The 24,603-nt window shown below is 38.2% G+C and overlaps 12 protein-coding genes across 12 annotated transcripts; 8 read left to right on the top strand and 4 right to left on the bottom strand.

Annotated features, from left to right (window-relative positions):
- Positions 1-312: 312 nt before the first annotated feature.
- Positions 313-2,274, top strand: FDP41_006822 (uncharacterized protein; the record flags this gene model as incomplete). The annotated part of the gene is made up of 1 exon (XM_044710499.1): positions 313-2,274. The coding sequence occupies one exon, from the start codon at positions 313-315 to the stop codon at positions 2,272-2,274; it is 1,962 nt and encodes a 653-aa protein (XP_044558925.1).
- Positions 2,275-2,427: 153 nt separating this feature from the next.
- On the bottom strand, positions 2,428-3,129 carry FDP41_006821 (uncharacterized protein; the record flags this gene model as incomplete). The annotated part of the gene is made up of 1 exon (XM_044710498.1): positions 2,428-3,129. The coding sequence occupies one exon, from the start codon at positions 3,127-3,129 to the stop codon at positions 2,428-2,430; it is 702 nt and encodes a 233-aa protein (XP_044558924.1).
- Positions 3,130-3,404: 275 nt separating this feature from the next.
- Positions 3,405-5,656, bottom strand: FDP41_006820 (uncharacterized protein; the record flags this gene model as incomplete). The annotated part of the gene is made up of 5 exons (XM_044710497.1): positions 3,405-3,945; positions 4,039-4,590; positions 4,654-4,687; positions 4,752-5,059; positions 5,220-5,656. The coding sequence occupies 5 exons, from the start codon at positions 5,654-5,656 to the stop codon at positions 3,405-3,407; spliced, it is 1,872 nt and encodes a 623-aa protein (XP_044558923.1).
- Positions 5,657-6,157: 501 nt separating this feature from the next.
- On the top strand, positions 6,158-7,477 carry FDP41_006819 (uncharacterized protein; the record flags this gene model as incomplete). Its single annotated transcript, XM_044710495.1, has 1 exon — positions 6,158-7,477. The coding sequence occupies one exon, from the start codon at positions 6,158-6,160 to the stop codon at positions 7,475-7,477; it is 1,320 nt and encodes a 439-aa protein (XP_044558922.1).
- A 103-nt stretch (positions 7,478-7,580) lies between these two features.
- FDP41_006818 (uncharacterized protein) lies at positions 7,581-8,714 on the bottom strand (the record flags this gene model as incomplete). Its single annotated transcript, XM_044710494.1, has 1 exon — positions 7,581-8,714. One exon carries the CDS (start codon positions 8,712-8,714, stop codon positions 7,581-7,583), a length of 1,134 nt encoding a protein of 377 aa, XP_044558921.1.
- Positions 8,715-11,615: 2,901 nt separating this feature from the next.
- FDP41_006817 (uncharacterized protein) lies at positions 11,616-14,261 on the top strand (the record flags this gene model as incomplete). The annotated part of the gene is made up of 1 exon (XM_044710493.1): positions 11,616-14,261. One exon carries the CDS (start codon positions 11,616-11,618, stop codon positions 14,259-14,261), a length of 2,646 nt encoding a protein of 881 aa, XP_044558920.1.
- Positions 14,262-14,495: 234 nt separating this feature from the next.
- Positions 14,496-15,632, top strand: FDP41_006816 (uncharacterized protein; the record flags this gene model as incomplete). The annotated part of the gene is made up of 1 exon (XM_044710492.1): positions 14,496-15,632. The coding sequence occupies one exon, from the start codon at positions 14,496-14,498 to the stop codon at positions 15,630-15,632; it is 1,137 nt and encodes a 378-aa protein (XP_044558919.1).
- Positions 15,633-15,749: 117 nt separating this feature from the next.
- Positions 15,750-17,087, top strand: FDP41_006815 (uncharacterized protein; the record flags this gene model as incomplete). The annotated part of the gene is made up of 1 exon (XM_044710491.1): positions 15,750-17,087. One exon carries the CDS (start codon positions 15,750-15,752, stop codon positions 17,085-17,087), a length of 1,338 nt encoding a protein of 445 aa, XP_044558918.1.
- Positions 17,088-17,142: 55 nt separating this feature from the next.
- On the top strand, positions 17,143-19,299 carry FDP41_006814 (uncharacterized protein; the record flags this gene model as incomplete). The annotated part of the gene is made up of 3 exons (XM_044710490.1): positions 17,143-17,307; positions 17,369-17,449; positions 17,923-19,299. 3 exons carry the CDS (start codon positions 17,143-17,145, stop codon positions 19,297-19,299), a joined length of 1,623 nt encoding a protein of 540 aa, XP_044558917.1.
- A 160-nt stretch (positions 19,300-19,459) lies between these two features.
- Positions 19,460-20,998, top strand: FDP41_006813 (uncharacterized protein; the record flags this gene model as incomplete). The annotated part of the gene is made up of 1 exon (XM_044710489.1): positions 19,460-20,998. The coding sequence occupies one exon, from the start codon at positions 19,460-19,462 to the stop codon at positions 20,996-20,998; it is 1,539 nt and encodes a 512-aa protein (XP_044558916.1).
- Positions 20,999-21,340: 342 nt separating this feature from the next.
- FDP41_006812 (uncharacterized protein) lies at positions 21,341-22,690 on the top strand (the record flags this gene model as incomplete). The annotated part of the gene is made up of 2 exons (XM_044710488.1): positions 21,341-22,468; positions 22,547-22,690. 2 exons carry the CDS (start codon positions 21,341-21,343, stop codon positions 22,688-22,690), a joined length of 1,272 nt encoding a protein of 423 aa, XP_044558915.1.
- Positions 22,691-22,792: 102 nt separating this feature from the next.
- FDP41_006811 (uncharacterized protein) lies at positions 22,793-24,587 on the bottom strand (the record flags this gene model as incomplete). The annotated part of the gene is made up of 2 exons (XM_044710487.1): positions 22,793-24,428; positions 24,568-24,587. 2 exons carry the CDS (start codon positions 24,585-24,587, stop codon positions 22,793-22,795), a joined length of 1,656 nt encoding a protein of 551 aa, XP_044558914.1.
- Positions 24,588-24,603: the final 16 nt, after the last annotated feature.

Here is a 24,603-nt window from a genome sequence, read left to right as displayed (position 1 = left end):
CCTTTTAGAAGTGAGAGCGTAAAGAGAGAGTGAGTTGCGGAAGAGTGACTCGACTTGTGTGTGCGTTCCACTTTTCGGTTATCAGAATCAAAAGCAGAGGACTTTCGAATCAACAGGAGTTCCAAATCCTCTTTTAAAAAAATTTCTTCATTTTGCCTCACGCTCTCTTTCTCAGCAGGCCGGGTCATTTCATAACGCCCTCATCATCATCACGCGAAGGACACCAACAAGTAAGAGTCTCATACCATCCTCCTCTCCTCACGGACCAACAATATAAACATTCTATAATACCAACTACACCCAATAGTACCCATGAGTTGTTCATCACCCACCAATTTTGACGATTTTGAATCGTTATTTGCTGATCACGATGAAGGACTAGAGAGTCTGTATCAGAGCCCAACTGGTGCCAGTATGGCTTCATCGAATAGTAGTGGAACGGATCATTCATCATCAAATCAACAACAGCAAGCACGTCAAGACCCAATCACCTATGATGTTCTTAGTGATGGATATGCCTTCGGCTTGAATGAATTTGATCTTTCCCTGCAATCATTGCCTGCCCAAAAGCAAAAGACAGGTGATTTGGCTGCGGCTAATCCATTCTTCTCTCAAGCAACTAATGCCTTCAATCCTCTCACTGGATTTGTCTATCCAGCAACAACAACAACTACTAATGGAAATGTTGCAACCACCAATCCAACCAAGAATGCCTTTGGTGCTACTACAGCTTTCAATCCCCAATTCCCAATGAATCAGCTCGGAATGTACTTCCCACAGGCATTCCCTTTCCCTCAATTTGGAGGTCAACCATTCCCAAGTTGCTTCCCTAATACATTGGCTTTCTCTTCTCCCAATATATCACCAATTATGCCCGTAACATTGAATACAAGCCCAATCAATAATACAACAACAACATCACAAAACAACAATACAACTAATAGTATTGAAAATGGCAAAACAAAGACTGCCAGAAGAAAGACTAGTAACACTAAGAAGAACACCAAGTCTTCGACTAGTAATAATAATAACAACAATACTCAAACCTCTTCGACTGATAGTAGTGATTCCAAAGCAACAACATCTCCATCTGATTCTGTTACCCAAACAGCAACAACAACAGCCAATTCTGCCACATCACCAGAATCGATCGAATCAACCGCTCTGAGTCACTCTTCTGACAATGACTCTGCATCATCCTCTGGAAAGAAATCATCTTCTGACAATGAAAAGAAGAGAAAGAGAAAAACAAAGGGATCTCCTGCAACTAATTCTACTCCAGAAAAAGCTTTAACACCAGAAGAAGAGAAGGAAATGAAGAGACAGCGTCGTCTCATTAAAAACCGTGAATCTGCTCAAGCATCGAGAGAGCGTAAAAAAGTATACATCCAAGGTTTGGAAAAGAAGGTTGATGGATTGGCTCAAGAGAATTCTGAATTGCATAATCATTGCTCGGCTCTTGAGCAAGAGAATGAAATTCTCAGACAACGATTGAAAATGCTGGGTGAAGTTGTCGAAGAACCATCAACTAAGAAGAGAAAGATGTCTCCCTTCGCAATGAAGGTGCCAATTCCTTCAAATCCATTCATGCTTGACTTCTGGAGCTTATTTGGAATGGGAGCAATGCAACAACAACAAGCTCAAGCTAATCCAGCAATGGATGTGAATACCATGAGAATGGATCCTCGTGCCTCTACATCATCGAGAAGAGTTGTCATGTTTATCATGCTTTTCTGTGTTGCCATGTTCCTCGTTTTTCCAAGATCTTCCGATGTCAAGTTTGACAGCAACATGAAACCAGAAATGTCGGTTGACGAAGCTACTGCCAATAGAATGAGAGTTGCATCAAGAACCATTCTTTCATCAGAACCAGCAGAAAAAGATACATCCATGATAGATGTTTCCATAGAGCCTACTCAGAGCATTGTTGTGGATGATGAGTTCAAGAAGAATGTTGCTGACATTTACAACTCATTCTCTGAGCTCAGACAAGCTGCTGCTTCTGAATCAGTCAAGCAAGAAGATGGTGAAGAAAGCACTACACCAGTAACTGCTCAAGAAAGAGCTGAAATGGATCTTGCTTCTCAAATCAATGTTGTTTTTGATTCTGATAAGATTTCCTTGACCTTCCCAAAGTCGATCCTTGTCAAGAATGAAGAAGCAGATGATGCTATGGTTGATGAAACTCAATCATCCAATGCAACAACCGACGGAAAGATTTCACTTCTCTCCACCAAATTACTTAGAGAAATTTGTCGTGTTGTAAGACAATAATAAACCTGTGTACATACGTGACCACCATTATTTATTTGAAACACTTTGTTTTATTAAGCTTAATTGGGCCTCTAATCTGTCGAACATGTCAAAAGCCAAACAAAACCAAAACAAATTACAACTGGTTATTCGTTGGTGTGTTCCCATGCATCATCACACATTCATGTTGGACGGAGTCATACCCAAGGAGGGAGTTGATGTTGCTGCCATATTCATAGACATTCTTTGCAATTGTTGTTGCTGCAATTGCATTTCACGTTGCATCTGTAATATTGTTTCTGCATTACTGTTGGGTTGCATCATGGGTGGTGGTTGTGGAGTGGTTGTAACGGTCGTTGCGGTCACAGGAGGCACGGTGGTGGTCGGTGGAGAACTTGAAGCAGCCGCTGCTGCAGCCAAACATCTCGATCTGCAACTATAGTAAGCAACAGTACTCAAAATAAGGACAAAAAAGAAGAAACCCACAGGAATACCAATCGAAAGACCATAGAGAGCACCATCACTCAAGTCACCACTTCTAGTGGTGGTCGAAGTTGATTGACATCCAACGTAGAGACTACAAGTATAGCCAATTCCACAACATTCATAATTATCGATTTGACAGCCACCCGTGTAGGTGCGTTGACAACAAGTCCTACCACTCGCACAGTAGACATAGTATCCATCCGATTTGGTACAACATTTATTCTCTTGTTGAGTGCTGAAAGGAGTTGGGAGGAGAGTCCTGGGAGGACGGCGAAGTTTGGGGTTCTCTGAGGGATGACCCATTGGAAGTGCATGTGAAACGAGTATAAAACTGCTTCCAATAATGACAAGCACTAATAGGAGCAACTTCTTTCTGAGAGGATGATTCATTCTGTTCATCATCATGAGTCTCGTGAAGGTTAATCTTGAGAATTTGGAATGTTGTAAAGGGTATTGTTGAAGATTTTTACGAGTCAACAAATAGTGCACACGTGACTTCTTCAGTTCATACTAACCTGTCAACACGTCACCGCCGCTGGCGTGAAGAAATGTTTTTTCTTTCACCTTCAGATTTTCCTATTTGAACATGTTTATCCTTAAAAAATCCTTTTTAATGCGATACGACAAATCTAGCTGCTAGGATATTAGTGTCTGTTGATTGTAAATTAAACAGTCGATGACTTGTTTTCAATGTTTGATTGTTTTTGAGTGGCTGCTATTCTTCTTCGATAGAAAATACCATAAACCCATCGAGTTCTATATTGCAATACAAGTCCTAATATTAAGGCAAATCCACACATTGCAGTAGTAATAAAGAAAGTGAGTTGGAAACAATCTCTACCATGACAAGTGGTAACTCTTGGAGCAATGACACCTTCTTGATAAATATATCCAGCTAAACTTGTGGCCAATGCATAACTTCCAGCTGCTGCTGCTAAATTCACAATCGAAAAGTTCATTCCGAAATATTTAGATCCATATCGTTCACTACAGAAAGATGGAGCTAGAGAGAAAATTCCACCATTAAAGAATCCCATGACACAAATCATTCCATAAATACCATTCACAGGAATCCATGCAAAAATAAAGTGAACCACACCCATCATGAAAACAGCCATATTAAAGAAGGAAATACGTGTGAGATGATAATGAGGAAGAAGGAACTTGTCACTCAAAAATCCAAATACAATTCGTCCAATGCAGTTGCTGTGGTTGAAGAGTGTGAATGATTCACATAATTGTTACGATGAAAAAAAAGCCAATACTGAAATGTGTGAAAAATTCACAACTTGTACTTACAACACTGAAAGCAATTGCACCATGAGATTTTGCTGACCATGATAACCTCCATAAGCCAACACAATAGACCCCAAATTATTGATAATGACCAAACCACAACCAGCAGCAATCATGTACACAATGAAGAACATATAAAAGTCCAATGTCAACAACATTCTAAATGGATAAAGGGTTGGAGGATCCATGGATTTGTTGGCACTAATATCTGCAAAGATTTTCTTTCCTTTGAGAGGTGTTTCAGTGGTAGCTGCTTCTTCATAGGTTACAGCAGCTCCTTCTTCTTGTGACTTGTCAATGGTTGTGTCAAGTTCAGATTTTTCTTGTTGTGGCAAATCATGATGTTTCAAGAGTGAAGTTCTTTCGGAATTTTGTTGATCTGATTCCTCTTGTTTGATTCTTTTTTGTGGGGTTTTGTTCGAAGGGTCCTTACTGATGGTATTCATAAAAATACATCCAGAAAATATAATGACCGTTCCAAAAATTGCTGTAAATAACAGATAAGGTTCCAAATCCTGTGAAAAGATGTAACTGTAAGCGGATGAGAAGAAGAAGCTGAATAAGAGAAAAAAATAGGCATTCATGGATCTATGACAAGTCATTGACATATACACATACCTTGACAAACCAAAACATGAGGCCAAAATACCAACTAGTGTTATTAATTGAAATTATTGATTCACATGAGAATGAATCTTCAATTATTCAACACTTACCCACAAGACCTCTATTCGACTCTGAAAAATTCTTTAAATTGGTGGACATGGATGCTAAATAACCACCTGCGCTTCCACTACCCATGATTAAAAAGAAAATACCTCCTAATATGTAATGATTCGGTAGCTTTTCCAAATATAAAAGTAAAAACAAAAAGTATCCTGCAAAATACAACCCAGCTGAAACAATTGAACAAATCCGTGCACCAGCAAAGTCATTCACTAATGAAATTGGCAAGCTAAAGTATGTTCCTAAATTTGCAAGAGCTGCAATGGTTGTGACTTCGTATTGCGAGTATCCCAACTCTCTAAAGTGACCAGTCAAGTTCGACGGTCGTTCATGATAATGTTCATGTGTGTGTGAAATCGATCATTTTTTCACACGAGTTCAAGCGCACACATGAAATCCAAACATGGATATTCATCATTGATCAATGCGTTCAAATTCATTGCTTCAAAAAAACATACCTCTTAATCATCGGGCTGATGGATGAAAATGCATATTGCGTTCCTGACACCAACATCATCAAACATCCAATAATTAATGCCAACCACTTTTTAGAAAAATCAAAAACAGTCCAGAAGGTAATTTTTCGCTTCTTCTTTTCAATTCCTTCTTTCCATAGCGGCTCATCATCATGCGGCAATTGGTGTGGCTTTTCATAATAGGCTGCTACTACAACTGAATCATCTTGTTGTTTCTTCTTCTTCTCTTCATCGTTGAATTGAGCTGTTGCTACATCCATTGCTCCATAACTATCGGTACTATGCGAAACGACCAGTCCTTGTTCCAAAGCACCTTGATGACCTTCAGTGGACATTCCTTCCTCCGATGATGATGGAGAAGAGGTGTTGGAAGAGGAGTGGTGGTGGTGGCGGCGGCTTTGGTGTTGAGGCGGAGTCATTTTTTTGTTTGTTGAATTTTCATGTTTTTGAAAATGCGCGAGAAATATTCGCGTTTTTTTTTCACCAATCGGAAGAGGAGCATGAAGTTGAATAGTGGTGAACTGGAAACAGATATTTTTCGACAGAATTAATAACCTGTTCGTGGATCCTCATGCTCAATAGAAATAGAAAGAAAAAGTCGATTCTTTTAAAGACAGCTAAGGTCGGAAAGACATTGCAATGGATTGATATTTATTTGAGAATTACCATTTGTGTTTATTGTCATATTTGAATGATATTCATTCCATAACAAGTCTTTACACACAATTAAGAGATTGGGGTTGACAACAAAAGTCCATTCACAAAGATTTTCAATTAATATTTTAAAAAAAAATACAGGAATGGGTTTATTGAAAAATAAACAAATTATAGGTACTCAATTGTCCGACGATAGTGTGTCTAATGGGTGTGTAGGTGTGAGGTGTAGATGTCGCCGGAGTTGAGTTAATATTTTAAAAAAAATGTTCAAGTTCTTCCGACCACATGTTTCTTTCGCGTGCCAAAAATTGCAGACATTGAAATCGCCACTATCATCCTCCTCTCAGATATCATGTAGGGTTACTTCTTTGCCATCCACATGTATCCATCAAGAACAACAACAACAACAACGAAAATATTCTCGGAATGAGCAGCATGTTTCTCTCAATTCATCCATTGATGAAAATTCTTCTCATCATCGGGTTGTGTTCTCGGGAATTCAACCTACAGGGAATTTACATTTAGGAAATTATTTGGGAGCTGTAAAAAATTGGGTTACTCTTTGCAATGATGATTTGAGTACCAAACGTCAAATTGAGAGTCTTATTCATCCAAAAGACAAGGAAAATCAAAGACCTTCTTCCATACCTCTCAATCAAGCCTCTTCCAATGCGCCATTGTTTCATGAAAAATTCTTTTGCGTTGTGGATTTACATGCCATTACAATGCCACAGGATCCAAAGGCTCTCAGAGAATCGTCTGTAAATTTAATTGCCATGTTGTTGGCATGTGGATTGGATCCGAACAAGTGCTCTCTATTTTTCCAATCACAAATTCCTGCTCACTCACAATTGTCTTGGATTCTTGGATGTTTTATTACGGAAAATAGATTGAAACGAATGCATCATTACAAGGATAAGAAGACAGAAAATAGCTCGATTGGACTTGTGAGTTATCCTGTATTGATGAGTGCTGATATTTTGCTGTACAGTTTGAAGGGTAATGAATTATATATTCCAGTAGGAGATGATCAAAGACAACACTTAGAATTGGCCCAAGAAGTAGCTCAACAAATGAATTTCAAATTTGAAGGGCTTTTCGATGTACCAAGAGGAATTTATCCACCACACGCATATAGAGTGATGAGTTTGAGAGATGGAACAAAAAAGATGAGCAAGAGCGATACAAGCGACATGTCACGTATTAACATTGTCGACTCGGATGATTTAATTGCTCAAAAAATTAAGAAAGCTAAAACAGATGCACTCACAGAACTCACTTATGATAAGGAAAAAAGACCAGAGGTTGCGAATCTTATTGATATTTATGCTGCTTTGCAAGGAAAAACAGCAGAAGAGGTTGTTCAGATGTATTCGTCTATTACAGAGAATGTAAATTCAAAGTTTAAGCATGACTTGGCAGAGATTGTCGTGCAAGCGATCAAGCCAATCCGAGAGAATTATAATAGATATTTGAATGATCCTCAATTCATTCAGCAAGTGGTTACACGAGGATCTGAACGAGCAAACGAGGTGACACAGAAAGCCCTTCGTCAAATTATGGATAGGGTTGGATTCTATTAATTTTACATTGATACAATGGTATATATGATATTATATTGATATTATTTGATGGAAAGTTCAATTAAAGATTACCAAGTTGGCTACTGAGTGTGTCCTAAGTGGTTTATTCATCTTGATTGTTGTTATCATTTGTGTTATTGGAATTTGGAATTAATTCATCCTTAATCTTTTTCAAAATCTTTCGTATTTTAGAGCTCTCAATGATCATACAGAGCCCTTGTTGGAATGTGTCGTCTGTGAGCGTCACTGTGGATGAATCTTCAGTAAAATCGCTCTTGATTGGATAAGTAAACGAAACAAACGCTCTCTCATAATAAAATTGCTCTTCTGGTTTGTAGAAGAGTGCTTCGTCTTTGACCTTCTTCACCTGACCTGCCAATGGACTCTTCATGTGGAATACTTTGGTGAGAATCAAATAATATTGGAATTTTGAGAAATTATTTTCTTTTTGTTCTCTTTCCAATTCTTCAAACAGATTGACGTGAAGCATGCCTCCAACTTCATATGGTAAATTTATCACTCTCTCATTGACAATAATTCCCAGTTTCGAATTGTCAAAAACTTCACACAACTTGGCATACTTGTCCTTGTCTGCACATTTTTGAAGCACAAAAGCTTTGATTTGCTTCATGCATTGCTTCTTTTTAAGAAGCTTATAATCCAACAAAGAAATAAGACCATACATGTCCATAGTCCAATCCCATTGGCTTGGGTCAACTTCATCATCATCTTTCATGCCACTCCACGACGATTGCTTTTGTTGTTCCTTCGATGATTCTTCCTTAGTGACATTTAGCTGAGCTGAAGAAGCAGCAGCAGTAGGAACATTATCATTCGCAGTCTTAATCACCGAAGTCAATGGATTTGGAATTTTGTTTTGTTCATCACCCAACAAGAGTTCAGTCATTTCTACATAATTAAATTCATTTCCTTGTAAATAATTTCTAATATATAACTCGACACCAAAGTAATCCTTCTCTAAATCCGGAACATTGACATCAAAATCAACAATGAGTGGTCCCGATGCTTCCGAGGTTCCATCATCATAATCCACATAATCTTGTCCGACATTCAACAATGTATCATCATCATCTTGCATCGTCTCTTCATCATTCATTGTTGAATTTTTATGATCATCATGGAATTTATGATTCTGTTCTTCAGAATTTCCTTGTTTTCGTTTAGTTCCCTTCTTTTGAGAGCGAGAAGAAGAGTTTGTTTGTTGATCGGAGAGCATTTTTTTTAATTTCAAATTTTATTTCAAGAATGAATTTCAAAAACTTGTTGAACCTTAAAGTGTTTCTGTGGTCTTCTCGCACTCTCCTCCAAGAACACCTCAACAACAACAACAGCACTGTCAATGGATGGATGGATGGACGGACGGATGAATGGCTCGACCTAACAACGTTTGACCTTTTTTCAGAGACTTGATTTTCACTTTGCAATATCAAGAAAGAGCTTTTCGTGGCCATAACAAATTACAGGAAAGAGAGTGTGAAATGTTCCATGGTTTGTAACCAAAAAGCCCTCCACAAACCAAATCTACAGTAATTTCTTGGTATTTAGTATGTTCGATCGATTGTTCCACAGATTGATAAGGTGAAGGGAGGGCCCAAATTTTGTTTCCAGTTTAAATTAAACTTGTGACAGGTCAAAACTGCCATCCACCATGTGTGAGTTTGTGAGTAGAAGGGTATAAAAACTGCTAAATTTTGTTGGTTGTCATTAGTTAATTTGAATGAAACCATGCAGCTGGCATTTCATTTTGATCCGATTTAATAGCATTTTGTCTTTTGTCCAATCCATTAATTTTGCAAAAACATGATCAAAAGAAGATATGAATTACTTCAATGTCAGACAAAACCTTTTGGTTGTATTTCCGTCTGATTTAATGAAAAATTGAGTTGACAACCACAGAATTTCCTTTAAAAAGTTCAGAAACATCGTCTCAACCTCTCCACCTGAGTTCAGAAACATTGTCCCAACCTAACACACCTACACTTGAATGATATTGGACTCTCTTCTGTGGTGTGAGAACAAATATTGTATTCTCGATGTTGGAAAGTATATTCAAAATAATTTGAAAAGATTCGAATGACCTTCATAAAGAACAAAAAAGTTGGAAAACAAACCGATCATCAAAATTAACAAAAAAGTTCAAATGGTTGAATATTCTTGTTTTGGTATTTCCTGATATAAACGTATAATTATTCACGTGGTTTATACACATTCTTAAACGAAACAACCACAGGCCATAAAACTGTAGTCGAATTGTTTTTAGAATGAAAACTGTAAATCCTTGTGTCCATTGACATTGAATTCAATCCATTGTGTCCATTCCATTCAAAATTTCGAAATCTATTCTTGTTGTTGCTTCAATCTCAGAGTTGTGAGTGTGACCACGAGTGATTTCCATTTTCAACAATTCTCTCATTTCAGCAATGAGTCGTTTCACATGGATGTCGCCGTCATGTCCAAGTTCATTTATATCCTTGAGTGGTTAAATCGCCAAAATGAGAGGAAAACGTCACCTTGAAATCCATTTTCCAAAAACTCTTCCAAATGTTCAATCGAATGTATGACAGTACTCAAATCAAAAGAACAACAATTAATAATATATGGTTTCATCCATTCTTTCTTTGAATGATTTGTCCATTCCCTTCAATTCCCCTCAAGATTGATCTTCATTGAATAGAAAGAATTCAACCCCGTTCTGAATTTCCATCTCATCTGAACCATTTCCTTTGCGTTGGTTTCGAACAAACATCATCCACTTACATAAGTTGTCGTTTGACATTTTGGTTGGGAAAGCGCGCAATTGGAGTGTTGAAACATCAAAGTTCATGTTTGGAATGATCCTCCTCTCTTTCTCCTCGAGGAGGTGTCCATCAAATGCTGTCGACGGGTTTTTGCAGCGATTAGTTGTAGTGATGAATCTTGTTGAGGACATGTTTTAATTGTGCTTAAATCACGACAATGATGTCCCAGTCTCTCAGTGTGCTGTGTGGTAGAGACTGGGACATGATCTTTTTAGATGGTAATGTTCATCATGATCAACGTCGTGTCAACTATGGAAACAGAATCTTCTTGTCGTCGTTGACATGTCGCAAGTCATTTCCCTCATTTTTGCTATTCAATAGGAGCCAGATCAGGAGCGCTAAATGCCTTAGCAAAGATAACAATGGCAACTCTAGTCACCAATTGGTTGCTCTAGCAGACATGGCTTCTGAACATTACTAGGTGAAATCATGGCAAGAGTTCCACACTGATCAAGAACGTCACACGATGGTGATGACCTAATTTAGAAATAAATGCGTCAGTGAGGACTCAATAATTCCAATTTGCGAGAGCCAAAGACATGCAATTCCATATCAATATTATTCTTGTAGGCAGCACTTCGCCACAAGTCCTCGATTATGAATAGCAATAAATTCTCATAATAGCACCGGTATTCCATTTCTCCTCACAAAATTTCACATCTTGTGGTTGCATGACAAAATGTGGCACTTGATTGGAGTGGTTGACTTCAACTCTCTGCTGCGATTTCAAAAGTTGTGAATTACTCGATCGAACAATCACGTGGAACAACCCTTGCGGAACCTAATTCCACTTTTGACGAATCGAATATGCGGAAATTCGGTTTTATACTTTTATGTTCAAGACCGAGGACAAATTTGAAGAAGATACAACGACATAAGCTGTTCCAGTTTTGGCCCCAAAAAGTAGTCGAGGAAAATAACTAATTTAAAAAACAACAACGAGCGAGTTAGCGTTGAGGCTCAAACAACAACCATAGCACACGAACTCAAGTCGCGCCCAAGCAAAAAGAACAGCAAAAACAACAAGAACCACTTCCTTATCAACAATTGTTGCGAGTACACATATATTAAACTCTGCGTGTGTAAACACCAACCTCCATCGTACCCACAAACATCAGCTGCAGCAACAGAAGCAAAATCAACACTCATCCTCATCTTGAGTCATCTTGTGAGAGTTGCTGCAAATAGCTTGTTCAACTTTCCCACATTTTCTGAAAGCTCTCTCTTCCCGATAGACCATCAGCAGCATCTCGTGTCCTATCGGCAACCCAAACCCAAATCAACCTTCTCATTCATTCATTCCTTGTGTTTCAGCCATCATGAATCAATCACCGACAACCACAGCAGTGACCAGTAGCCATTCGGACTCTTCACCCCATTCCATTCTCAACAACAAGGGTTCTGAAAATCAACAACAATCCTCTGCAACCACAACTTTACATCAAGGGTCCCCCATTCATCATCATCATCATCCTCAGGATGGTGAATCTCAACAAGAAGATTTATCTGTTTTATTGGCAGCGAAACAACAAAAGCTCTCACAATGGTCCTCCTCCATTGGAGATAAATTAGGAGGAATGGGTAACGTTCCAAATCATGTTTATCCATTAGGGAGCAATAATAGTAGGACCAATACGGAGCAGCAAAATACAACGTTGGTTACTACTAACGCGCCAACCATTAGTAATACGGGTTCTCATAATGGTGGCGCAACACTGGTGGGCACGAATAGTGCTAGTACTAATTTTCCTCAAAATGCGGCGACATCCCAACCAAGTGCCACAGGTCAATTTCACAAAGTTTCAACTTCTCCATCCACTCCAATCAACACAATGAGTAACAACCACATGTTGGCACTTTCCACACAAAACATGCATGTATCTTCACAAGACGGTGCTTTTGATCAAATGATGATGGTGACAAATGCCCCAAATCAAATGCCCCATCCATCAACAAGCATCAACCATCGACAGAATAGTTGTAGTAACGGTGGTACAATGATGACATCAAAAAGAAGCTCAAGCAGTCTTTCGTCCTTGTGCACTTCTCAACAACAATTCTCACATGAAGTAACACTGCCGCCACCATCGCTGAACTCAAACCCCTCTCATTCATCTCCTCCTCCTCCTAATTTATCCTCTACTAGTACTACTTTATACTATCCACCACCGTCGCAGCCATCTTCGAGTTCATCCTCTTCACAGAATCTTCAACATATGTTTTCGTCGAACAGTGGAAATCATCCAAACAAGAACATTGCAACTACCACTACCACCAACAACAACAATAATTCGTCGTCGTATTCATCATCGTCTGCCACTCCACCACCACCATCTGTCCCATTCAATCATCTTCATCGCTCTTCGCCTTTTCACCACCATCATCACCAGCATGAAATGCCATCTCCTTCAGATCCTTATGAAATGGTCAACTCATCATCGAGTAGTAACGAAAAATTACCAAGTCTGCATTCTTTGATGGAACAACACGCACCATCAACAGCAGATACTCCCATCAAAAACTCCTCTTCACAGCAGCAGCCAATCCCAACCAGAGCAAGCAATCACCACCACCACATGTCTCCCACCACCTCTCACCATGGTGCATCGTCCCATCACTATCACCACTCTGCTGCACAACATGGAACCTCAAACATGCGTGTACCCTATAATAGTTCCTCCATGCCACATGCAACCACAAATTCACAACCGGTTCCTTACCATGTGGATTCTTTGCATTCCTACGGAAGCAGTAACAAGGCATCTCATCACATGGACATGTATCCAAGTGTGCAGCAGCCTACCGCATCTTCCTCTCATCCTTCCACACAACATTTTCCAATTCGCCACTCACAACAGTCATCCTGGAGTCATGGAAGTGAAGCAGGTTCTCACAACATGTATCCTCCTGGAGTGGCTTCAGCCTCTTCTACTTCTTCTTCGAGAAAAGTAAGATCTGGAAGTGGTGCATCCGGAGTTGTTGCTGCTGCTTCTCGTGAGAATGAAACACCACAATCATCTTCCAACTATACTTTTGAACATCCAGTGAAAATCAATACTCACCAAAAGAAGAAGGCAAAAGAAAGTACTGATGACTACAATGAAGATAAGAAAAATTGGAAAAAGAAGAGATTATTTAGCTTGGATGAAGTCACAGATTTAGTTGCTTTCGTTAAGCAACGATCTGACAGTCAAGAATTGGCGCGAGATGTCAATTATGCCATTTTCAAAGAGTACGAAAAATTACAAGGTGAAAGAAGAAGAGCAAGTGTCTACAGAAAGAAATACGTTCAACTATTTGAGAGAAATTTAATTGGAAAGGATGGAACCATTGATCCATCACTCTTTCAAGAGTATGATCAAAGATCGTATCCAAAGATTTCAAGCAAATCGTACGCTTCTGAGGATGTACCTTCTAAGGAAGAAAGTACAAAGAGAAAGTACGATGAAGAATCATTTTCTGAATCTGACGATAGTTTAGATGAGGAGAAGAAAGGAGGAGGTTCAGACTCTCCAGTGCATGTACCTTCAACAGCAAGCTACAAACGAGCTAAATCAGACACTAAGAATGTCATGGAAGAGAATACCAATTATGAAGAATCTGAAAAGGATTCGACACCTACCACTCGAACATCTTCTGAAATGCAACATGATTCTAAAATTACCATTTGTGTCTCATTGAACGGAAGAAATTATTTACACATTTTGGAGAGAGATTCATTCAAAAGCACTGAACAATTATTTGTTCACTTTAATGAACAATCATACTCATCTCTGAGAGGTTTATCAACCACAAGCAACACTTCTGTTGAGGACGAGAATAATCAAGCTCCCACTGATCACCTTCAACTTCAAACCATTGATTATTTCGATAATGCATTTCAAGAATGGATTGAAGTGAATTCGCTATCGATTCAGCGAGTGCTAGGAACACATCCAATAAAGCTACGCCTAAACATTGCGTAAGTTTAAGTACTTGAATATGATTGTTGGTTTTTAAAATTTGACCTTTTGCGGTTACTCTTCAGGAAAGTTGTGACAACGGTAGTGGTTGAATCCAAATTGAATAATTGTTCCTTGGGAGACTTGTAAAAAGAAATAATTCGTTGCGACATCTCAGCAATACAGAATATTTAAGCCACCAATTAGATGAAAACATTTCTTCATAAAAAAAAATTATTTGAATTAAAAATTAAAAAAATGAGTAAACGTTCACTCGGATTGAATCAGTATCATTCGGAAAGTGATGAGAGCGAGGAAGAAGAAATTAATTATCACCATGACAAAACAATAGACTCTTCGGGAGATGAAAAAATGATAGGAAGAAATGATAAATTGAAGAGAAAATTGGAAAAAGTGCGGAGGATAAAAAACTCAATGACTAAAAAGAGAAAACAAGACAACAAACCCGAACCATCTAGTTCCTCATCCTCTGAAAACAATACTACCAGTAATAATGCAGAAAATAATGTACAAGTAGGAACGGGCTCCTCTTCAATTTCCTCACCTGGAGAAAATTTCAAATCATACATGTTCTTACCGTGTAATTTTAGCGATAAGATGATCAAGTCTGTTGATGAATTACTCCGAGAAGTACTGTATAGAGACCCATATAATTTTCTAACATTTAATCCATGTAGCTCGAGTGATCCTTTTTTTGTTGGATATCATGTAAGCCTTTCAAAAACTTTCAATATTGAAAAGAAGAAGGCACAAGAGTTTAGAACAAATCTCGAAAAGTCATTGAAAGAGAATGTAAAATCACCCATTTTTATATCCTTTAAAAGCGTCAGCATGTATTTAGGATCAAATAATTTAACTCCTTCCGATACCAAGCCTACATTTGCTATATATTTAGCATTTGATTTGACGGAAGAAAGTGAGAAGCGCATTGAAAACCAAATTTCAAAATCTCTCTGTAAACCGTCCTCCAATGGAAAATCTCTCATGAATGAGAGTGATTTGTGGTTTTCTAACAAACATATTTCATTCGCTTGCCGATTTTTCCACGACAAGGAATCACAAGTAACATATTACCGAGAATGTTTGAAACAATTTACGAAAAACACTTCTGACAATTATCCTACCCATTTCAAAATTTGCTCCATTCACACAGCGGCACAACATTTAATTGGAACAAACTTCAATTGCAGCGAGAGCAACAGAATGACTGCCAGCGAAGCCAGAAAAGAAATTCTCTCTAGCAAAGTGCAATGCAAAAACATTGAGTTGCACATTGGTGTAAAAACATTTTCAATCCCTCTGCCCGATGTTCAAGAAACTGTCCCTTCTCCTCCAACACAATTGATCATTTCATTTTCATTCATTGATGAGTAGATTGATCATGAATGAACTTGGCAATCAATGTCTCAATAAACACAAGCTATTGGAATTGTTTGTGTCAGCTAGCCGTTACACCAATTTGGCGCTCATCAAACTTCATCAGCACAAAAAATGCCAAGAAATCGGCTCGAGCAACTCTATGAAGATGAATTCGATGGATTCATTGAGTTTGAAGACGAGGATCAAAAACTAGAAATGCTTCGAGAAGAACAGGCATTACTAGAGTTTGACGACGATGAAATTGAGGAAGGAGCGACTCAAAAGCGACCACTTGCAAAACATAACAAGAAAAGACAATCAGGAGTCTCATCATCAACAACCACATCAACAACCATCTCCAACACACAACAGAACAACAAGGGAAGAAAAAAGAAGCAAAAACAGGGCGGTGAGGATGAAGAATCCTCATCGGGACCAAAACTTCCTCTCAAATACCGAAGAATTGCCAAATATACAGACAAACAAATTGGTTTTCATGTATTGCATCAATCCTTGAGTGAGAATAACGAATTTAATGAACTTGCACTCACCTCTCTGACTCCTTCCAATGAAAAGACTATTCTCTTAAGACGTCTCAATATTTATTTAGATACTCTTCATGATTGGTGTAGAACCATCTTTCCTGATTTATCGTTTGATGAGGCTCTTGCTTTTATGGAATCTCAATCATTCAGTAATCGTGTACATCAATCTATGGAGTGGGGACGATCGACATTTAGTTCTCGTTATCAGAAAGCCGTACAAGCAAAAGAACAACGAAAGAGAAAAAGAACGACCAAGTCATCTACGGTGAAATCTTCTTCCACGAAGAATTCGATTTTGGATGAAATGGATGAGGAAGCAAGTGGACAACATCATGGACAGGAAGAAGAGGAGGAGGAACAGGAGCAGCCATTCGAGAATGACCTCCATGAAGATTTGCAATCAAACAAGCAAGATCGTCATGAAGTGACTGAAGATGACGACAATGAAATGCACGACAACAAGGAGATTGGTGGCAACGATACCACTTCGACTTGGTCCCCTTACAAGTCACAACCTTACTCGAAAGAAGATGGAGAAGAAGAATTTCGATTTGAGGACTACAACAATGATGACGAGGAAGAAGACGAAGAAGACGAAAAAAAAGACGAAGAAGAACCATCTCCAAAAAAGAAGAAACCATCTCCTCATGATGACAATGAAGAAGAAGAGACACTAGCCTCTGACCCACATCATCAAGACCCACACTCAGAACAAGTTACAGTTACCACAACAAGGAAAAAGAGAAAGCATTCGAGAAAATCAGCTGCAGAAATCTTTCTTGGGGATTTATTACCTTCAAATCGTGTGGAGGCAGCAAATGAATCTTCAGAGCCCAATGCATCATTTTCTCAATCTCTCATTCCTTCAAGTCGTCATGACCATGAGAACGAGGTCACTCCTCTCGAAGAAAGTTTGGAAATCTAAGGACTAAATTTGCAACTGTTAGAGTGTTTATTGGTCAAGTCATTGAATCTCTTTGATGTACCCACCTTCATCTTCGTCTTATAGAAGTGTTGCATGTCACCGAACAGTAGCGAATGTTGTGAACAACAACATTAAATACCTTCTTCATCTTTTTACAGTTTCTGAGAAAACCAATATGAACTTTTGCTTCCAAATAAAAAAGACCTATCTTTCAAACATGGTACTTCAATTGGCTGATTGATTGGTACATTACAACGACACGTTATGATTGACATGACAAGTGTGTTGATGACTGCACCTCCAATCGATTTTTTCACACACCACCCATCAAAAAAAATCCTTCTTTCCACTCTTCTTCATTGGTACGTTCATTGTGTGTGTGTGATGAATTGCAAATAAGAAAGCTTACCTCTTGTGTGATTTTATTCGAATTTCATTTTATATTGATGAATGTCAATTGAATTCTAACACACTAAAATCAACATGTGTGTGTTTTTCGAATCTTTTGCTCGAATCTTTTGCTCGATCTTTTGATGTGTGTGTGAATGAATGAATGGTCTCTTTTCCAATGTCAACCTTTTGATCATATTGACCACCACGACTATGAATTCTTCTTTCGTCGAAATCATCATGTTCATCAAATGATTCCATCACACCCACCACCACCACTCCAACAATAATAATTTTTTGATGATGACTCCGTCAATCATAACCTTGTTTTCGTACAAAACAAACTCATGAACACAATCATTCATCACCACTACACCTCACGACAATGTCAAAAACAACACTTGAACAACATTCACCACCATTACTACTACTACCAACACCACAGAACACAATGTCCATTGTCAGACAATCACTCTATCGTCACGTCTTTGGTGAACCATACAAAAACGAATTCACTTATTTGAACATTCGTCCAAACGTTGGTGCTTGGGATAGCAACTGGCTCGCTGCCAATGCTCTCTTCGTTGCAGTTCCATGGCAAGGAGGTGGTGGTTCCGTCGCTGTTCTCAATCAAAAGAACGTTGGTAAGCAAAGTGCTGACTTGCCTTTGGTTTCAGGTCACACTGGTGCTGTTTTGGATTTAAAGTTCCATCCTTTCAATCAATACATTTTGGCTACTGGTTCAGTGGACACCACAGCAAAGATTTGGGTTCTTCCACAAGAAGGTTTGACTCAATCTATGACTGAGGCTCAAGTGACATTGGAAGGTCACATGAAGAAAGTTGGTTTGTTGGAGTTCCACCCAACTGCTAACAACGTCTTGTTGACAGCTGGTCAAGATCACAAAGTAGTTTTATGGGATATTGAAAATGGAAAGGCTCAAGTTGAAATGAAGGATTTATGGAAGGATATTCAAAGTGTTTCATTCAACAAGAATGGTTCTCTCTTTGCTTCTACATCCAAGGATAAGAAATTGAGAATTATTGATCCACGTAAGGGATCTGTGGCCATGGAAGCTGAAGGTCACTCTGGTACAAAGGGTTCTCGTGTTCAATGGATCACTAATGGTGACAAGATTTTCACAGTTGGTTTCTCCAAGACAAGTGAAAGACAATACATGTACTGGGATCCAAGAAATTTGGAAAAACCAATCAACACTACAAATATTGACATGGCTTCTGGTCTCATTATGCCATTCTATGATCCTGATACCAATTTGTTGTTCTTGGCTGGTAAGGGTGATGGTAACATTAGATTCTATGAATTGACCAATGAGGAGCCATACATTCATAGTTTGAGTGAATTCAGATCCACTGATCCACAAATGGGTATGGCCATGTTGCCAAAGATTGCTGTGGATACAACCACCAACGAAATTGTTAGATTATTCAAATTGACTGCTAACCAAATCACTCCAATCTCATTCACTGTTCCAAGAAAATCAGAATTGTTCCAATCTGACATTTATCCAAAGACTGCTTCACCAACTCCATCATTGAGTGCCAGTGATTACTTTAGTGGTCAAGATGCTGATCCAACTTTGGTTTCCATGAATCCTGAGGATAAGGAAATTGATGTTCAACAATTCAAAGACTTTAAGCCAAACGTTGAAGTGAAGGCCAAACCACCAAAGACTGTTTTGCCAAAAGTTGTTTCCAATCCACAAGAATTGCAAAAGCAAAACGAGGAATTGAGAGCTCGTGTCGAAGCTTTGGAAAAGGAAAATTGGGAATTGAAGCAAGAGTTGAAGAAGTATCAATAAAAAGTGCAGTGAAGAAACATTTCTATTTTGTAATTATTTGCGAAGAGTTGATCAATTTCGAGTCTCTTTTGTGATCACACTTTGATCCAATGGTTCAAATCGATCGAATTGAGAGACTCTTTTTTGCAATTTCTAGTTTTGAAGGGAAAACACACAAAAAATGTTCTCGTTTGGAGCTTCTTCTTCATCATCATCATCGGGTTCATCAGCACCGTCCATTCCCTTCGGTAGTGTTGGTAGTGGTGGTAGTACCTTCTCGTCAAGCACGTCTTCACTGGGATTTTCGTTTGGTAGTACAGCGACGACTACTAGTGTTCCATCATCATCCTCTTTTGGTTTTGGATCAACAACGAACACCAACACAACTTCTTCCTCTCTGTTCGGATCAGCTTTTGGAGCAAGTACAGGTTTTGGAGGACCAACACCCTCCTCTTCATTATTTGGGTCATCATCGTCCACAACAACACCGTTTGGGTTTGGAGGTGTTAGCGGCAGGGGAAGGAGAAGCCATTCACAATTGTCAAGAAAATTAAAGAGTAAGAAAAAAGAAGATACTTCATGGCAAGCACTCACACAAAAGTGGCATACTTTGAAATTGGATGGAAATGAAGATCATTCAAGCTCCGAAAAAGACACGACACTCACAGACCACAACAACAGCAGTAACTCTTCATCTCAGGAAATGATCACAATTGTGTGTAAAAAAGAAAAGAATGATCTTGGAGTGTTTACCGATCATTCAGAAGACAGGATTTTTACTATGAGTAGAGAAGTGTTAAGTACAAGCTCCAAAGTGATGAAACAAATGTTAGATTCATTTAATGAGAAGGAAAATGGAAAAATTAGTGAGACAACGTTAAACGAAAACACAACATTAGATTTTTTAAAGATTACAAACAGTGACAACTCTTCGCTTGAGTTTCTTTTGCCACCAAATATTGTGTTATATCTATTAATGGCAATGAATGATATTACGCTTCCAAGTGATATTGAGAATAATGATTTCAAAATTTTAGTTAAGGTTGCAGTAAGATTAGAATGCAATTCTACGACTCAAAACAACATAATTAATGCTACTCCTTGTAATGGAGCATCATACGACATCTTGCAGTTTCTTTATAACAAACAAAAAGAGCTGGACCCATCCATCGATTATTCATCAATTTATACTCCTCTATGCAGTGAAATGATTGGAGTTTTAAATAGTATAATTTCAGAGAAAATTTACCAAGAATGGAGTGAAGACTTCTTTTTCTTTGTACTACATTACTGTCTAAAAGACAAGTGTCATGTATTCACAATCCTCAAATTAATACGCGGATGGATTGAACATCAAACTGGATTTTCTGTTGTCCAAAATTCTGGAACCCAGATCAATTCTTGTACAGAAAATTCGGACACTTCACAACAACCACAACAGCAAGATACAAGCTCTACCGAAATCGTCACTAATTCTACATCGGACCTTGTCTCTGAAAATAACAACAAAATTCCATTAGAAAACAAAGAAGAAAAACTCACCAAGCTCAGAAAGTATCTTCTTGAATTGGTCAGTCTCGACATGAAAGAAGAAACAACCTTCTTGGACATACCCAACAACCTCCGTGCATTCTTTCTCAAAATTACTGATCCAGAAATTGTCTCTGAAAAGTTACTTTTCAAGTTTTATCGAGAAGTATTCAGCATTATTACTCCATAAACGATCAGTTGTTGTGTGGTTGTGGTTATTGGTTGCTTTGGAATTGTTTCTTCTTCTTTTGAATCATTCGAATCACCTTTCCTCACACACAAAAAAAGTTTGGAAAAAAAAATATCAAAACGTTTCTGAAGCCTTTGTGTCTTTTTTGTTCAATTTTTGTTGTTGTTGTGCTTTCGGGGATTCATCTGTTGATCAGCTAGCCGACGAAGAAGAAGAAATAACAATTCATTGCCTCTCTAGAGATTGTTTTTCATCATCACAAAAGTTTTGAAATTGCTTCCGAACCCTAGAATCACAGCCAACTCAATTGAGTCGATATCATAATATTGTACCATCATCATCATGTCTATGAATTCCAGCTTTGTAGGAACACCTACAAAAAAGAAGAGCAAAAAAGGACAAAACATTCCTCCTGAAGATCCCGAAAGTATAAAACTTTTCAATGAATTAACAAAGAATTCAAAAAAGGCTGATTCTATACGTATTGTGAGCCGCGTGAATACATTGTACTCTTCTCCTTTTGCTTCAGCAAGATCACAGACAAAAAACACCAATAGTGATGCTTTTGTTGATTTAATTCCTAAATTGTCAACTTGTGGTGATTTTCTCAACAGCTGTATCGAAAGATTGGAGAAGGGAATACCTCTTAGAGAGCTCGAAATTAAACAATTATGTATTCGAGCGCAGGACGTATTAATGAATGAGAGCAATATTGTGAAAGTGACATCTCCTGTTACTGTAGTCGGTGACATTCATGGCCAATTTTGGGATGTTATTGAAATGTTTAAGATTGGAGGACCAATACCAAATACTAATTATTTATTTTTAGGAGATTATGTGGATCGAGGAAAACACAGTGTTCTTACGATGAGCCTTTTAATTTGCTACAAATTGAAATGGCCTCAAAGGATTACGCTACTGAGAGGAAATCATGAAACACGAGGAATATCAAGAACTTATGGATTCTACAAGGAATGTATTGAATATTATGGAAGTCCTAATACTTGGAAATATTTTACTGATCTTTTCGACTATTTAACAGTTGCGGCTTTAATTGACGAAAAGATATTTTGTGTACATGGTGGACTATCGCCTGCTATTACTTCACTGGATCAAATACGAGTATTAGATAGATTTGGAGAGCCTGGTATGGAGGGACCACTCGTAGATCTTCTTTGGTCAGATCCAGATCCAGATAGAGATGGCTTTGGATCTAATCATTCTCGAGGAGCTGGTTATTTATTTGGAGGAGATATTGTGAAAAAGTTTCTACATTTTAATGGAGCCATTCACATGTGTCGAGCACATCAACTGTGTGACGCTGGATATAGATTGCTTTTTGACGACCAACTTAGTACGGTTTGGAGCGCACCAAATTATTGCTACAGGTGTGGAAACAAGGCATCTGTTCTGGAAGTCGATCAAGAGTTGAATATGTTTTTCAATATATTTGAGGATGCACCTGAGGAGGTACGTGTTGTCAAAAATTCTCAAATTTTTTATTATCAAACATAATTGTGACATGACGATAACTTATTTTCAATACAGGCAAGAGAAAACTGTGTAGATAAAAGTTTACATGGAAGCGTCATGAAGATGATAAAACCCAAAATGAGTGATTTTCAAGCAATGACAACAATTAATGGAAGTGACGAGGTGACAGGATTTGATATTTCACAATATTTCCTTTAATTAAATTTTTAGATTGTACTATAAATTATTTTAAGTCTTGTTAGCTTGATTTTATGTGAGATATATAATATTTACACACGGATCTGTGCACATGACTATAAGTTAGAAGGGTGGAGTGCTTGAAGAAGACGAGGATGGTTGTGACAGTCTTAATGAAGTTAATTGTCTTTCTACGTCCAAAAGTTCTTGTCGCCTTGCGTTGAGCTTTCCTTCCAAGTTTGTAAGCATTGCTTGGGCTCTACCTCTTTGTATTTCGTTCTTAGATTTTTCTAAATTTTCTGTAGCAAGTGAAACTTGGTTTTGGATTGTTTGAATATCCCGTTCTGCACTATTTTTGAGTTGTAAAAGACTTTGATATTGTGGGGTTTGGGTAACGTCAATTTGTTGTTGAGGAGCTGTTGTTGATACTTCCTCAAACATATTTTCATCATCTTCTGACTCAGATTCTGAATCCGAACTTGTTTCGTCTTGCTCTACGGGAGGTTTGGTTGTTTGCTTTGTTTGAGCAGGTTTTGCTTCTATTGGACCTAAAGATTGTTTGCTCATTGATGTGCTGTTGGATATGTGAGATTCCTCTCCTTCAGAGGGAGTTTCATCTTGCATCATGTCACCACTGGTGGAGACAGGCTTTGGTAAAGTAGGTGGAGCACCGAATACGAATGGCTGATTTGGTGTTGTAACAGCCTGGCTGATTGGTGTGGACATGGATGAAGGTGCACTCGTTACACTCATGCTGTCGTCATTAATGATTTGTTGTTGTGATGGCACAGAGCTTAGTTTGGACTGATCTCCTGCGGAAACTGTTGACATGGTATCGTCTGGTTTCTTATTTGCACTAACCTCATCGAACATATCTGACTCATCTGATTCATCCTCTGAATCGCTTGCGTCAGAGTCAGACGATGATGTGCTCATTTCTTCCTCCAGTGCTGCTAATCGCTCTTGTTCAGAAGCATACTCAATAAATTCAATTTTCACTTTTGTTGGGTCCTCTTCTTCCAACATTTGAATGTACTTTTCTTTCAGTTTTTTGATATCTTTTCTTGTGATGTCTATTTTTTGAGCATTCCAATGACGAAGCACACGTGCAAGAGACGGAGAGATACCGTCCTCCATTAAATAACTTGTGTTTAAATCCTTAGCTTTTCTCTTCTTTGGTTCATGATGATGATGAGATTTTTGCATGTAAAATCTGGCTCTTCTCTGTCTTGATTTTTGAAATTCTGATTCTAAATCCTGAGGTTTCTGTACAATGATCATTTGGCTAACGTCTCCACATTTGTAATATGTTTGGCAATCTACTGATTTGTATGCTTCTATGTGTGTTGGAAGATCAACGAGTGTACATGGTAAAATTTGCTTTTCAAATTGAAACCTTCCTCTCCTGTTCTTGTCAATTCCGTACTCAATATCGCTCAAGTATCCGTTCTCATCGTTATTCCGTTTATGTATTTTCTTATCTTCCTCTGTCAAACGAGCCCCCTGTAGAAATTGTAGAATATCAACATCATCTCCGAATTTTATACTCATATGAAGATCAATCCGATGGTTTTTATCGGAAGATTTACTATCTTTCGACTCCTTTTTCAGTCTTTGTCTGATCTTTTCAGCAATATCCTCCGGTACTCTAAGAATAAACTGTTTTTCTTCAAAATCATCATCTTCATCCTTCAATGAATTAATATCCACACCCAATGATGCGGCTGTTTGTGCAACATCTGCTGATTTGTTGGATTTACTAGATTTTGACTTGGATGATTTTTCCGAAGATTTATCTTTTGATTTATCCTTTGATGAAGATTCCGCTTTCTTTTTTGAAGAGGAAGATGAAGAAGATTTCTTTTTTGGATGATTCCTTCTCTTTGGAGGATGAAGACGACTTCTTCTCGCTGGGCATTTTTTTTTGAATTGAA

This window comes from Naegleria fowleri (genome assembly GCF_008403515.1).
Source record: "Naegleria fowleri strain ATCC 30894 chromosome Unknown tig53, whole genome shotgun sequence".
NCBI classification, from domain to species: Eukaryota; Heterolobosea; class Eutetramitea; order Acrasida; family Naegleriidae; genus Naegleria; species Naegleria fowleri.
The sequence above is the reverse complement of the archived record's forward strand: the minus strand, read 5'-3'. Positions and strand labels throughout refer to the sequence as shown.